The sequence below is a fragment of the Fundulus heteroclitus genome, unplaced genomic scaffold, assembly GCF_011125445.2.
Source record: "Fundulus heteroclitus isolate FHET01 unplaced genomic scaffold, MU-UCD_Fhet_4.1 scaffold_206, whole genome shotgun sequence".
Lineage (NCBI taxonomy): Eukaryota > Metazoa > Chordata > Actinopteri > Cyprinodontiformes > Fundulidae > Fundulus > Fundulus heteroclitus.
The window spans coordinates 186,586-202,532 of record NW_023396618.1 but is presented as its reverse complement, the minus strand read 5'-3'; the positions used below and the strand labels follow the sequence as shown (position 1 = coordinate 202,532).

Here is a 15,947-nt window from a genome sequence, read left to right as displayed (position 1 = left end):
TTTCCTCTGAGCGTCTCTGATGTTTCTAACCTGCTTCCTGTACTTCCTGAGCTGGATTTATTTCTGAACGGGTTTCCTGGTTCTGATGTACGGTTTGTCTCTGATTGACTCCAATCTGACGGCTTCATTTGCGTTTTGGTTCCTGTTTGGCTTTTTTATTTTACCCTGATTAGGTGTTAATTAAGAGACTTTGGACACAGGTTGCCTCCAGAGGATGATGAGCATTTTCAGTCTCCGGTTCCGTCTGATTTGAATGTTTTAGTCGTTTTTTGTTTCAAGGCAAACAGAAAACTCGGCTGTTTTGGGTTATTTATGCTCCGGTCACATTTAAACTTTATCTGATGACGTTTCTGTTAATGTTGATTTCTTCTCTCACTGCTGAGGAGTTTGATCTGAAATGAAGCGAAGAACAAACGGTTCCAGTTCTGTTGATCGCAGTAGCTTCATGACTTAATGTAAAAATATGAATAAGCAATAAACACCGGACCCTTTAATAAGGGCTGTCAGGTCTCTGTACGACCGGTGTCAGAGTCTGGACCGCATTGCCGGCAGTAAGTCGGACTCGTTTCCGGTGAGAGTTGGACTCCGCCAAGGTTGCCCTTTGTCACCGATTCTGTTCATAACTTTTATGGACAGAATTTCTAGGCGCAGTCAAGGTGTTGAGGGGATCCATTTTGGTGGCCTTAGGATTGCGTCTCTGCTATTCGCGGATGATGTGGTCCTATTGGCTTCATCAGGGCGTGATCTACAGCTCTCACTGGAGCGGTTCGCAGCCTAGTGCGAAGCGGCCGGGATGAAAATCAGTGCCTCCAAATCCGAGACCATGGTCTTGAACCGGAAAAGGGTAGAGTGCCTTCTCCGGGTTGGGGAGGATGTGCTGCCCCTAGTGGAGGAGTTCAAGTATCTTGGGGTCTTGTTAACGAATGAGGGGAGGATGGAGCGGGAGATGGACAGGCGGATTGGTGCAGCGTCTGCTATGAAGCGGGCGCTGTACCGATCCGGTGTGGTGAAGAGAGAGCTGAGCCAAAAGGTGAAGCTCTCGATTTACCGGTCGATCTACGTTCCTAACCTCATCTATGGTCACAGGATTCCTCCGGAGGAGCTGGCCCAAGTGGCCGGGGAGAGGGACGTCTGGGCCTCCCTACTGAAGCTGCTACCCCCGTGACCCGACCCCGGATAAGCGGAAGAAGACGGACGGACGGACGGATGGAATAAACACGGAGTGGTTAAATGAACCGGCTTGGACTGTTTAATATTCAGCAGAACGTTTGTTAAAGCAGAGCAAAGTTTGGACACGAGTCAAATGGTATAAAGAAATGATAAAAATCGACAAATTTTTCCTAAAAAAGTTTTATCTCAAAAACGTTTTACCTTAAAACCAACTTTTATAAATCTAATCTTTGTCATTCAGCTTTTCATATTCATTTAGGAAAACAAAACATTTCTGCAGCATCTGGAAAATTTGTAGTCTAATGGGAACTTTAACTTAAAGTTAATTGCTGGGCACATTCTTACCAAAGATTTTTTATTCATCAGACAGTTTAATCTGTACCATCTGAATATTTAGCAGGTAAATCAAGCATTTTGTGTCCTTCCTGATTTGTTTCTGCAACACCAAACAGCTGAGTTCACATCTTTTTTAGAGTTCATTTTTATTTTGTTCATCTGACCGCCACTAGGTGGCAGTCTAACATTTTCAGCTGTTATTTTCTACAAGTCCTGTTTCACCTCAGCTGGAGCACAAGGTTGCGCACACACCCTGGCATCATAATCCAATATGGCTGCCATCTGTAGCACTGTAGGGACCATTTCTCCAACCGACTCAGTCATTGTGTTTTTGAGCAAGACTGCTTTGCCTGCCGCTGGTGATTAGAGGGCTAACCCCCCCACCCCCCCAGCATGTCAATGAATGGGTGAATGTGGTGTGAAGCACTTTGGGGTCCTCAGGACTTTATTTAGGACATAATTAGTACAGAACAGCATTATTGAAACTGTCATTCCTCCTAAAAATACAGTAACCTTAAAAATAATCAGATCAGGTGAATCCCATTTTACATCATGCAATCACAGTTTAATGCAAAAAAAAAAAAAAAAACACAAAAACTATTAAGTATTTAATTAAAGCAGCAGAAAGGCCGCATTAACAGACATTATGAAGCTTTTTTTCCTTGTGGTCTATCAACGGCAAATTAAGGTTTTAGCAGCTTGGGTTCTTGTTTAAATATAGACCTTTATGGTTTAGATCTGCCATTTTTATTAATATAAAACTTCATTATTATAATTATATTATTAATTATTATAAGTATTGACCTTTTTACTATTATTTGGGGTTACACAGTGGTGCAGTTGGTAGCACTTGCTGCCTTGCAGGAAGAAGGTCTTGGGCTCAAATCTTCGCCTGCATGTTCTCCCTGTGCATGCGTGGGTTCTCTCGGTACTCCGGCTTCCTCCCACAGTCCAAAAACAGGACTGTTAGGTTAATTGGTCTCTTTAAATTGTCCTTATGTATAACTGTGTGTCCAGGGTGTCCCCCCACCCCCACCCCGCCTCTCGCCCAATGATCACTGCAGATGAACTCCAAACATACGAGAAGATAGGCCACATTACACACACTTTCCAGCCTTCTTATTTTTCAGATTAGTTATAGGATTTATATATACATGTATAGAAAAAACATTAAAGTTAGGTTTTCGTTCAGCTCATTTCATATTGTGTATATGACATTCTTATTATAATAAGGAAATTAATTACAAAATATACATCACTCTCCAATTTTCTATAGCGGTAGATACACACATCTCTCGCATTTAAAATTATTCACTGACCAGATTTTCTAAAAAAATAATTTTGAACATCAATCCAATAATATTCTACAACACATTCAGTCAAAAAACAGGTCAATAAACGTCTCTTTGGTGCGGAAGTCGCGGGAATAGTTGATTTTTACTTTAAATCGTTCCAGGATGTTTTGCAGGATAAACTCTGTGACGGATTTTAAAATAAGCATTTTTAATCTCGTTATTAATGCAATATGCATCAGTGACCCGCCACAACTTCCGTTTTTCAAGTAGTATATGACGTCATAGAGTTCCAGATTCCGAGAAAAGCCGAACGCAGCATCGTTTCTGTGTTTGGCCCTCGCCGTCCTCCGTAGTTGTAGTGCCGCCTGCTGGTTGTGAAGGCGGAAGTTCCAGCAGGCTAACTTCCCTGTGTCTAGTTATTCATTACCGGTTATTTGGAGGGGGACAGTAGAAGGAACACAGCTTTACCTGCTCAGACATGTCTTCTGCCTACAAGAACAGGTGAGTTCGCCTCCATAGGAGGTGTTCAAAGGCAGAAAAAAGATCCTTTAAGCAGCACAAAAATCAATAAGCTAAGGCTAATAGCTCTGCTAACCAAACAAAGGCTAACTCCACGTTTAAGATCTAATAACTGACTGTAATCAGTCTCTATTTTAACAGAATTTATGTCGGTTCAGGTGGTCTCATTTTAAGCCACGAATAATGTCTCTAGCAGCGTTTTACCGGCTGGAACAGCTGGCTGGCTGATTAGCCACATTAGCTCCAGTTGCTAACTGGGAGCTAACGTGGCTAACTGAGTTAGCAGATCAGCTGACCGGGTCCAGCTGCTGACAGCAGGAATCTGTCAGAGAACAGAGGCTCCAGTCTGCTGCTGGAGCTGTAAACCAGATTAACTCAGATACCTGGTTCAGTTCACTGATACATGCTGGTTAGTCTGGGTTTTCACAGCACTTTGATATATTTAGTATGTTCGTTTACTTTAGTTTGACAGAAAGCTGCATAATAATTTATTTAGGAAGCCTTCAGGAATATTCATAACATCACATCATCATCAAGGCTCTTTCCAAAGTCAGCTTCCATCAGATCCTCCAGGTTGGTGAGAAAGTTTCCTCTCTAAGGAAACCCAGCAGGTTGCATCAAGTCTCTCCAAGCAGCATTCACTCCTCCTGAAAGAGCGTAGAGCCACAGTGGACAGTCGTCTGCATTGTTGATGGCTTTGCAGCAATCCCTCATACTGAGCATGCATGAAGCGACAGTGGAGAGGAAAACTCCCCTTTAACAGGGAGGAGAACCTCCAGCAGAACCAAAACCAGACTCAGTGTGAACGCTCATCTGCCTCCACCCACTGGGGCTTAGAGAAGACAGAGCAGAGACACAGAAAGCTCAGAAGCTCACATTGACCCAGGAGTACTTTCTATGTTAGATGGTAACAGCGGATGATCTGCCTCCCCTGATGATGTCACAGCTAACAGAACGCCAGACCAGGTGTACCTTCTATGAAGAGAAAAATGACAGAGAACAAAAAGTTAAAAGCTGAAATAACAACAAACAATGCAGATTGGAGAGCAGTAGGAGAACTCAGCAGAGAGAGAGAAATAGACCCTGATGTCCTCCAGCAGCCTAAGCCTATAGCAGCATAACTATAGAGGTAGCTCAGGGTAACATGAGCCACTCTGACTAGAAGCTTTGTCACAAAGGAAAGTTTTAAGATTAGTGTTAAAAGTAGACGGGGTGTCTGCCTCACGGACCAAAACTGGGAGTTGGTTCCACAGGAGAGGAGCCTGATAGCTAAAGGATCTGCCTCCCATTCTACTTTTAGAGACTCTAGGAACCACCAGCAGACCTGCAATCTGAGAGCGAAGTGCTCTGTTAGGAACATACGGGGTAATAAACCTCCATCTGAGATCGGGTCCCTGGGGCAGCAGGTCCAGGAGGGAACCCACCCACACCCTCCACAGCAACATCCTCTAGCTCATGCTGGGGGACCCTCCAGGAAGTTCTAGGCCTTCCCGAGTCTCCTCCCAGTGGGACGACACCACAGCAGATCGGATCAGCGCCGGCGTTACTGCCGATGAAGCCCTGATCCGTCTGTTCATGTCATCTGAATGAGCTGATGAACGTTTCCTGAATTTGGCTCCGGACTGGATAACCGCTCCATGGTTCTGCTTCTGGTTCTGCTTCCTGTCTCTGTTCTTCCGTCTCTCATGAATTATGAAATCAAACGTGTTGACGGCTCGGCTGCAGATTCTCTTCCTGGTCCAGTTTTTAGACCCAGCGGGGGGGGGGGGGGGGGTGTGGACGACACGTTTTCGGCGGAGCGGGGGGGGGGGGAGTTAAAACACGTTTTCCGCGGACATACTGGCGGAGCGGGGGTATCCATGTGTTTTTTCCCTGCCATTCACGCACGCGCAATACCAACAACAACAAACCGCGTGTTAACGTCACTTTTTTTTTTTTTTTTTTTTTTTTTTTTGGAATGTTGGCGTGGCGGTAGCGTGAGTTTGGCGTGGCGGCCGCCACGCCAAGATAGCGCTGCGGGAAACACTGAGACCTCTAGCCGGTTCTGATCCGGTCTCTGATTTAACCCGGATGTGATGCCAACTACTTCCTGTTTCCTCCAGGATCCAAGAGTTCAAATCAGCGCTGGGGGAGAACAGCATCAACCTGACGGCTCTCAGGGAGCTCAGCTTCAGCGGTACCCTCTTCCTCTTTCTCCTCCTCTTCCTCTCATTCTAACCTCACCTTCATTGTTTTTATTTGTCTCTATTTGTCTTTATTTACCTCAGGAATCCCTCATGAAGAAGGAATCCGCTCCCTGTGCTGGAAGGTGAGGTTCTGCTGGACGAGATACTTTGACCCAAACGGCGCCGATTCTCCTTCCCACTGGATTTAACCCGGTCAGCCAGAACATTATGACCACTTGCAGGTCCGGTCAGAACTTTCTGTCCTCAGCTTGAGAATCTGATTAGAACCTGAACCTGGTTCTGGGTCAGAACATCTCCACAGCTGCAGCTCTGCTGGATGTTCCCAGTCTGCAGGAACTGGACCTTCTGACCCAGTAGAGTTGCTGAAGGGGCTCCTGTTGGTTCTGATGGAAAGCCCTCAGAACCAACAGAGCAGCCTGTTGGCAGGATAAAGTTCTGTCCCGGTCTGCTGAGGTGGTACCAGAAGGCTCTGAGACACATGACCCGTTTCAGGTGTCCAAAAGAGACCGGGAGGAGATGGTTCTGATTGATGGTGGCGGTAGTAAACGTCAGACTGTGGTCATAATGTTTTGCTCCTTTCCAACATTTCAGGTTTTTATAGAACCGGTTCATCTGTTCTGGTTCAGTACAGAACAGATGAACCGGTTCATTTGTTCTGGACTGAACCAGAACAGATGAACCGGTTCAGAACAGATGAACGGTTCATCTGTTCTGGTTCAGTCCAGAACAGATGAACCGGTTCAGAACAGATGAACCGGTCCTTCTGTTCTGGTTCCGAACAGAACAGATGAACCGGTTCATCTGTTCTGGACTGAACCAGAACAGATGAACCGGTTCATCTGTTCTGGTTCCGTCCAGAACGGGTCAAACGTAGAACTTCTGCTTACCGTCTGACACGAGTCGAGCTTTTAAGCTCATGAAACCCGTATTCTGTCCTGACCCGGTCCGTTTATCAATGTGTTCTGACCCGGTCCGTTTATCGCTGTGTTCTGACCCGGTCCATTTATTGCTGTGTTCTGACCCGGTCCGTTTATCTCCGTGTTCTGACCCGGTCCGTTTATCGCTGTGTTCTGACCCGGTCCGTTTATCTCCGTGTTCTGACCCGGTCCGTTTATCTCCGTGTTCTGACCCGGTCCATTTATTGCTGTGTTCTGACCCGGTCCGTTTATCTCCGTGTTCTGACCCGGTCCGTTTATCGCTGTGTTCTGACCCGGTCCATTTATTGCTGTGTTCTGACCCGGTCCGTTTATCTCTGTGTTCTGACCCGGTCCGTTTATCGCTGTGTTCTGACCCGGTCCGTTTATCTCCGTGTTCTGACCCGGTCCGTTTATCTCCGTGTTCTGACCCGGTCCATTTATTGCTGTGTTCTGACCCGGTCCGTTTATCTCCGTGTTCTGACCCGGTCCGTTTATCGCTGTGTTCTGACCCGGTCCATTTATCGCTGTGTTCTGACCCGGTCCGTTTATCTCTGTGTTCTGACTCGTTCCATTTATCTCTGTGTTCTGACCCGGTCCATTTATCTCTGTTTTCTGACCCGGTCCATTTATCTCCGTGTTCTGACCCGGTCCGTTTATATCTGTGTTCTGACCCGGTCCGTTTATCTCTGTGTTCTGTTCTGACCCGGTCCATTTATCTCCGTGTTCTGACCCGGTCCGTTTATATCTGTGTTCTGACCCGGTCCGTTTATCTCTGTGTTCTGACCCGGTCCGTTTATCTCTGTGTTCTGTTCTGACCCGGTCCGTTTATCTCTGTGTTCTGACCCGGTCCGTTTATCGCCCTCAGATTCTGCTCAACTATCTGCCCCTGGATCAGACGCTATGGGAGTCTTTCCTCAAGAAGCAGAGGTGGGTCCGGGTTATGCTGGTTCTGCTGGTTCCGCTCATGTTGGTATCAGTGAAGCGTCTCCGGTTCTGTTCGGACTTTCAGGTCCAAATAAGCCCGTTTGTCTGCAGGGAGGTCTACGCTCAGTTCCTCAGAGAGATGATCATCCAGCCCGGCATCGCCAAGGCCAACCTGGGTCTGTCCAGAGCCGACGTAACGCTGGAGGACCACGTAAGTCCTGGTGCCGACCACACGGGTCCGGTTCTGGTTCTGGTTCTGGTTCTGTCCAGATAACTGGACTGTGTTGGTATCGATTGGATCACATATTGGACCCAAATGTCCTCCTCTATGGACCTCTGTCTGATTGGACCTGCTGAGGCTGATGAGAAAGGATCAGCTGGTTCTGGAGGTTCTGGTTCTAAGTGGGATCGGTCCAACTGGATCAGGCAGAACCACCGATTGGTGCTTTCATGATAATCATCGGGTTGTTTGCTCTTTGAATGCCGGTTCTGGACTGGGTTGGCAGCTGGTACTTTGTTTTGGACGGTACCAGTCGGTTCCGTTGGACCTTTTATTTAAATCCTTCGTTTAAACGATGAAGTGTCAGAACCTGCTGCAGAAGCAGGTTCTGACACTTCATAGTTTCTGGTATTGGACCCGATCCTCGGGTTCTGGAACTCTGGATCCAGGTTCTGCTGAGTCAGCACAGTCCAGTTCTGTGAACATGCAAACATTCAGAAATAGCTCTACAGAACCAGAACTTTTTGGTCTCACTTTGCAGTCGGTTCTGTTTGGACCAGCTCAGGTTGGTTATGACTGGTTCTGTTTGAAGCGGTTCAGATTGGTTCAGATTGGCTCGGTTCTGATGGGCCCAGCTGGACCTGCTGTGAGGCAGACGGACACTTCTGGGTCTGATTGAAGCTTTTTTGCTGTAACTTCTGCAGTTTGTGTGAAACCAGAACCCATCCGTGTCTGTTTGGGTCCAAAGGTCCAAACGGGCTTCTTAGAACCAGCGCCACGATGATGTTTGTTGTTTTTCAGCCTCTGAATCCGAACCCAGACAGCCGCTGGAACAACTACTTCAAAGACAACGAGATCTTACTGCAGATCGACAAGGATGTGAGGTAAGCTCCTCGTCCCGGTTCCGGTTCTGCCAACATCCCACGGTCAGAAAGTTCTGACCCGAGTTGAAGGAGTCGGGTCTTCCTGCAGGCGGCTGTATCCGGACATGGCCTTCTTCCAGCGGCCCACCGAGTATCCCTGCCAGCTGATCCTGGACCCGCAGAACGACTACGAGACGCTGCGGCGCCGCGTGGAGCAGACCACGCTGAAGGCCCAGACCGTCCACCGGAACCGCAGCGGCGTCACTAACGTGAGTCCCGGTACCGCCGTCGCTAACGCGAGTCCCCGGTACCGCCGTCACTGACGCGAGTCCCCGGTACCGCCGTCACTGACGCGAGTCCCCGGTACCGCCGTCACTGACGCGAGTCCCCGGTACCGCCGTCACTGACGCGAGTCCCCGGTACCGCCGTCACTGACGTGAGTCCCGGTACCGCCGCGGGGGGCGGAGCTACAGCAGGGACCGCTTAGAGCGACGTTTAAGAGATTAAAGAGTAAAATCAAACATTTAAAATTAAACATTAAACATCTTATTGCCACATTGCTAGACAGGACACTGGGGGAAAAAAAAAAATTAAACATTGTTAGAAAGTTAAAAACTTCTGATTTTCTCATTTTATGCGGGAGCTTTATTTAATCAGATGTTTTCAGTGTTTTTATTGTGTTTTCTTTTACTTTATTAGAATATTCTTTGTAACAAACAAAAAGCCATAACACAAAGAAAAGTGCAATTAAGTACAAAAGATGTTTTCAGTGTTTGTTTTTTTTTGTTGCTTTTTTTTGTTTTGTTTTTTAGATAAACTTTATTAGAATATTTTTTATAACATGCAAAAATAAATAAGTACAATTTCTAGTGAACAGTGGCCAGGGGTTTGAACAAAAATAATAATAATAAAAAAATAACTGAATAAAAGTAAAGATGGTAATAAAGTAAAGTTACACGTAGCAGCATGTAAAGGGATTACATAAATACTTTGAATTTAGAGCATAAAGATAAAGTTTTAATAGCTTTTTTGTTATTGGAGGAGGAAAATGTAGAAAAATAAGTTGTTGCTTCCTTTAAAAAAGACACACATGAGGGTTTAATCATAATAGTTTTACATTTGTGGATATAAAACTTGGCCAACAGTAGCAAAAGATTACATAAGAAGAAATGGTCAGAAAGTTTTTTTCTATATTTTGTGATTCCAGATAAAACATCCTTAAAATAATTTGTCATAAATATTGTCCAGAATGAAGCAACAAATGCCTCACCATAGATGCCTGGTGTGTTCACAGGACCAAACAGGAGAGAGTCAGAGTAAATGTAGCAGAAAGTGTACATGAGTGTCAGCTGGATCAGGCAGAGGTCTGAGCCTTCAGAGAAACATGTCATCAGTCTCTGCAGAGCTCCTTCAGCTGTGACACAAGCTGCCGCTGGTTTACCTTAGGGGGCGGGGCTAAACTGAAGGCCCCTTCGTGGACCCTCCGTTTTTCTGGTACTCGGCATAAAATGAGAAAACCATCATAAGTTTTTACTTTCTAACAATGTTTAATTTTACAATCTCTCATTTTTTAATGCCAAATCTCTCTTCCATGTCGCTGCAAGCTGTCACTGTTTCAGCTCTATAGCGGATGACCAGCAGAGGGCGCTGTTCCGTTAGTCTAGAGAGAGATAAATCACAACATTTTATTCATTTGTTGTTTTTACCTTTAAATAGTTTTTGATCTTAAATAGAATTTTTTTTTCAGTTTAATTTTGTTTTTTACTTTTTGTTCGTGTTGAAATTTATGAATAAAATGAAAAATAAAGTGACCTGCAGAGAAGATAGAACTATAAAATAATATAAGATACACATTTTAAATTGGGAGAGAAATTATAAATGAATTTAAAATAAAAAAATTAAAAAAATTATAGAAACTTTCTGTTGTTTTTTGACTCGTTTAGCTTCAGCTTAGAAAGCAGGAACCCTCTGAAGGTTCTTTAGAAACCCAGTAGAACTGGTTCTGGGTCTCATTATGTATTCAGAACCGAGGACTGGACCAGGACCAGGGTCTCTGACCCACAGGTCGTTTCTCCTGGAGCTGAGCAGTAAAATCAGAGGAAGTTCTCCCAGGTTCTGCTCGTCTTTGTGTTCTTCCTCCACGAGGTTCCAGAGAACAGAACCAAAGCCGGATTCAGTCGGGTCGCAGCTGCTGCCTCGGCCGGTTCTCCTCCAGAACCGGGTGTTTTCCCACCATCTGAGCCCGTTTTCTCGTTCCAGGTGAGCTCTCCTGGGAAGGCGCTGAACCTGTACCCGTCCAACGAGTACGAGGTTCTGCCCAGCGGTACCGAGGCCCACTGGGAGGTGGTGGAGCGGATCCTCTTCATCTACGCCAAGCTGAACCCGGGCATCGCCTACGTTCAGGGCATGAACGAGATCGTGGGGCCCATCTACTACACCTTCGCCACGGACCCCAGCAGCCAGTGGAAAGGTTCTGGTTCTGCTCCGTGTTCTGGTGGCGGCCCTGTAGAGGTTCTGGTGGTGCTGACTCTGCCGCGGTTCTCCCCGCAGAACACGCCGAGGCCGACACGTTCTTCTGCTTCACCAACCTGATGTCGGAGAACCGGGACAACTTCATCAAGAGTCTGGACGACTCGCAGTGCGGCATCACCTGCAAGATGGAGAGCGTCTACGCCATGCTGAAGGACAAGGACCCGCAGCTCTTCCTCAAGCTGGTAACCGGATCAGAACCGCCGGGCCCAGAACCCCGCCGCTCCTGGCCCGGTCAGGGAGAGAGTCGCCTCTCTGATCGCTTTGAAAGGTTCTGGAAAAATGTTGGATCCTTCTAGGAACGTTTATCCAGAACCTTGAAAGCAGCTTTTTCCTCGTCTTCAGAACCTCAGGTGGTTCTGGGTCGGCGCAGAACTAAATCTGATCAGCAGCTTCTGATCCTTCAGAACCGGACCTGTGGACCTTGACCCGGCCCGGGTTAAAATGCCAGAACATTTCGATAGAGCTGCACAGAACCTATGTTGGCCCAGAACCGTCTGGACAGCAATGATTAGGTTATTTAAACACTGTTGGTTCTGGTTCTGCAGGACCAGAATGTGTTTGGAGCAACTTTATCAGCAGAACCGGGTCAAGATGGAACCTTTTTTAATTGCAGGAACTTCAGACATCAGGTCAGGTTCTAAAGAACAAGCATTTAGGGTCAGAACCAACGGTCGTCCTGGTTCTGGAACTGATCCAGATTTAAACACAGTGAACCGGACCAATACCGCAGTCTGGAACCAGTATCAGAACCGTGGTCCGGTATTTATGAAACCATCAGATTAGATGAGTGTTTGGTTCTGAACTGCCCAGATTGTTGTAGGCGTTCGGGTTATCCCTCAATCCTCATAGAATCCTCATAGAACCCAGCAGAACCCAGCAGAACCAAGTAGAACCCAGCAGAACCAGGCGTAATTGGTGTGAGCAATCAGCTTCCTGCTAGAATCCGTCTGGTGTTTAAACACGTTGAGACCAGGAACCGGTTCTGGTGTCGTTTGGGAAAAGAACCCGTCCCTCTCTGTTCTGGTCCAGATCCTCTGAGCAGCAGCTGGGTCTGATCCGAGTGGTTTTCCTCTAACAGGCAGCAGCGCCGCCTCTCTCTGTTCCCTAAAGTTCTGCTCTGACCCGTATGTACCGGGTCGGTTCTGTCCGTGCAGGAGGAGCAGAACATCAAGCCTCAGTACTTCACCTTCCGCTGGCTCACCCTGCTGCTGTCCCAGGAGTTCCTCCTGCCGGACGTCATCCGCATCTGGGACTCCCTGTTCTCCGACCAGGACCGGTTCCACTTCCTGCTCCTGGTCTGCTGCGCCATGCTCATGTGAGGCTCCAGGTTCTGGTCCCGGTTCTGCAGCAGGTCCGGTACCATCCCAGCAGAATCGTGACCCGTCTCTCCTCTCTTCTGTTCAGACTCATCAGGGACAGCTTACTGGCCGGAGACTTCACCGCCAACATGAGGTTACTGCAGGTAGGTTCTACTGGGCCGCCGGGACCGGTCCGGTTCTGATCAACGTTTGGGCTTTTATTGCATTAATTGAAGTGTTTCTTTTTTTTAGAGTAAAACAGAACAAAAGCTTTAAGTGAAAACAGCCGACCCGGTTCTGTTGGATCTTGGATGTTTTGCTCTGAGCTGGATGAGAAGTTCTGATGAGGTTCTGCTGTTAGCAGCATTCAGTGGCTATGGCTACAGGACTGGTTCTGGTGACTTATTGGACCTGCAGCACCTTCCAGTCCCGGGCTGATTAGCAGAACCGGTCCCAGATTTGGGTCGTGGGTATAAGATGGTGAACAACGTGGTTCTGGTTTGTTCATTTATTCTGAATCTAGCGGTTCTGGTAGAGCAGCACCTCCAGAACCTCTCCACTCCTGGGCTTTTGTTCAGTTCAGGGATGTTCTAAGAACCATGGAGAGAACGTCTGATTTGTTCTTTAACGACCCGTTCTGCTGCAGAACCGAAGCTGGGATGAAACCTAGAGCAGCTTCTTGGTTCTGGTTAATCGGGTCTCGATGTGAGAGATCCGGTTTTATTATCTAAGTTTGGGTCAGATGGTTGAAACTTGGACCCGTTTGGGTTTTCCGACCATGACCAGAACTTATTGAATTGGGTTCTGGTTCTGTTGCAGGATTATCCGATCTCAGACGTCCACACCATCCTGACCAAAGCCAAGGAGCTGCAGGAGAACTCCTAACCAGAGACCTGCTGCTGATGGTGGGTGGAGGTCCAGACACGGACGGACACCACAGAACCTGCAGCTGGACCTGCTCATCTGACGGGAGAACCCTGGAGGAGGCGCTCAGGAGGAGGAGGCGTGTCCTTCTTCATCCTGCATCATCTTCCTCCTCCTCTTCCTCGCAGCCGTTTCCCCTTCGCATCAGGAAGTGATCAGGAAGTGACGTTTTAATTGATCATCTGGAGAAGGTCCACGACGATCCAACACTACAGGAGGTCCAGCAGATCTGATCAGTTTTAATTTTTCACGTCAGAACCATTTGGTCCGTTTCTGAAGCAGGATGCTGCGTTCAGGGAACCAGGAGGTCCACATGTTCGGTGTTTTATCATGAACGTCTTCAGAGCTCTGCAGCAGGGAGGACACCATGATCCGTTTCTGGACCTTCCAGTCTGATTTTCTTTAAATGACCAGAACCGTTCTGCAGGTAAAGCTTCAGTGAAACCAGCAGCAGGTCCGTGGGTCGGTGTGAAAACTTTAGTAGCTGCTGATGGAGCTCCAGGCTGAGGTTCCTCTGGAGGTTCCTGGCTCTCAGCGCCAACCGATATCTGCTGAAGCTCAATTATGTTGGATATGGATCCTCGGTACCGCCGCACCTGTGTTGTGTTCTCTGCTGGTGGACCAAGAACAGACGGTGGTTCTGACCCAAGGAAACAGGAAACCTGTAGACAGTGTTGTGCAAAAGTTTTAAACCAGCCTCTCAGTTCTTCCTGGTTTCCTTCCTGTGATCCAGTCTCAATGTTTCTTACTTCTCCGGGCTTTTCCCACTCGGTTTCAGTCCAGATTCAGCACCTGGGAAGGTTCTCCAGGAAGTGGAACATGGTTGAAAGTCATATCTAGAACCTTCCTTCTAGGTAACTTTCCATGAGCTGCCAGAACATCCGGGCCTGATGACTACCTGAAGTCCAGTTTAGTTTTTGATGCACGTCAGAAAGCAAGCTGCCGTTAGCCGCGCTAGCTGCCGTTAGCCACGATAGCTGCCGTTAGCCGCGCTAGCTGCCGTTAGCCGCGCTAGCTGCCGTTAGCCGCGCTAGCTGCCGTTAGCCAGCTAAGGATGATTTGGTGGTCCGGGTTAAAAACATTCCTCTGGAAATGGAGCGGTGCTGGACTGGAAATGGGTAAAAAGGAAGCCTGATACGTAGAAATGTTCTGGGTCTCCAGTTCTCCAGGTTTTCTGAAGGTTTTATAATAAAAGTACAGGAAGGTTCTGGATCTGGGAAGGAAATTATAGGAATTGACGCGGTTTGGTTTTGGATTGGAAGTTAAAAAACACCTGAAGATCCGTTCTTATTCATGTCGTTTATATGAAGTGTTTGCTTTAAAATCCAGAAGGTAACAAAAACAAAAGCTTAAAAACTCATTTTTTCCTAATGAGCCAGTAGTAATTTTATTTAAAAAAATGGAGTCAGTGTTTATTTGCAGCCTTAAGCCAGTTAGAAATTCCCTTCAAAGGTTGTTTTGTTTTTATGACACTAAATGCTTGTCTGACATTTAGCTAAAACTTTTATTTCATTTTAAGAAGAAAAGTATTTTAACGGATTTATTTCCACCTCAGTGAGGACCTCATACTGCAGGATCACCTTAAACCTCTTCCTTTAAGACGCATTTAAAAACAAAGTATTAATAGATTTGTTTCTGACTCAGATTCTACAGAATTATATTTTCCTTGTTCTGCTTCAAAACTGCTGCAAGATCATGTTTAAGTGCAATCTAAAACTCAGCCACTAGATGGCGCCACATAACCAGGATATGAGGAAATTAACTAAGATGATGTGATTCAACATCTGGACCTCTGACATGATTCTGTGGTGGAGTTTCAGAACCGTCGGCGCTCTCAGACCCAGTTTTAGATACGAAGAGCGACCACCTTCATCATGTGATCCAAAACCACCAAAGTCTTGTTGGAGAACCCTCCTAATGAATGTTAATGTTACCAGAGCCTTTTGGGTCAGAACAAATTAACCAGAATCTGTGCTGGTTCTCCCAGCTGTGGTCCAAACACGGACCTCTTCAGTTTCTGGTACCGTTTGCAGGATCGGTTGCTTGTTAGTTGAAGAAATGTAGAAAGTTGAAACTTTTCCTTTTGGGGGAACCGTTTCAAATCTTTGCCGAAGCTCAACTAATGAAAACTTTTTGCGACGATCATTAAAAGCTTAAACTGTCTGTTTTAAATGTTCCTCATTAAGACCAAAACAGACACACTGAAGGTATTTTTAACGTTTTTACTTTGAGGGATTTTCACCATCAACCTCCTTCCTCGGTTTAACGTGTATTTATTTTTCTCCTGCGCGGTTCTCTGTGTTTGATGAATAAATGTTTTTGTCTCTTATTTGCATGATTTACATTTTGTAAACAAATGATTTTTGTAATGTTCTCCAGTTTTTACGTGTTTGCACATGTGAAATAAAACCAATAATTGGGTAAAAATGTTTGACCATCAGATTCAGATTCACTTTATTAATTTTACAGTTGTGTGTAAAACAACTAAACTGAGACTAAGAAAATACTGAAAAATAAACATGAAACATGACACAGAGATGAAGTGGGGGTGGGGGGGTAGTTTATCTAACCTGATCCAATTAGGAAAACGAAATGATGTTGGGGGGCCACCCAGAATGAGTTCAGGGACCACAAATGGCCCCCGGGCCGCACTTTGGACATGCCTGCTCTAAGCCGTGCAGGAGAGAGCTGACCTGGGAACAGACTCACTATCCAGCAAGAGTGCAGAGACCCGATGCTGCAATTCCCTGCCAAGGCCTGAGA

General features: G+C 46.5%; 1 protein-coding gene across 1 annotated transcript; it reads left to right on the top strand.

The window, feature by feature from the left end:
- The first annotated feature begins 3,185 nt into the window (after positions 1-3,185).
- On the top strand, positions 3,186-15,271 carry LOC105924934 (TBC1 domain family, member 13). The gene is made up of 12 exons (XM_036129718.1): positions 3,186-3,302; positions 5,423-5,496; positions 5,588-5,628; positions 7,289-7,350; positions 7,459-7,558; positions 8,369-8,451; positions 8,540-8,699; positions 10,690-10,900; positions 10,981-11,144; positions 12,117-12,277; positions 12,367-12,424; positions 13,080-15,271. Exons 1-12 carry the CDS (start codon positions 3,280-3,282, stop codon positions 13,143-13,145), a joined length of 1,203 nt encoding a protein of 400 aa, XP_035985611.1. The 5' UTR covers positions 3,186-3,279; the 3' UTR covers positions 13,146-15,271.
- The last annotated feature ends 676 nt before the right edge of the window (positions 15,272-15,947 follow it).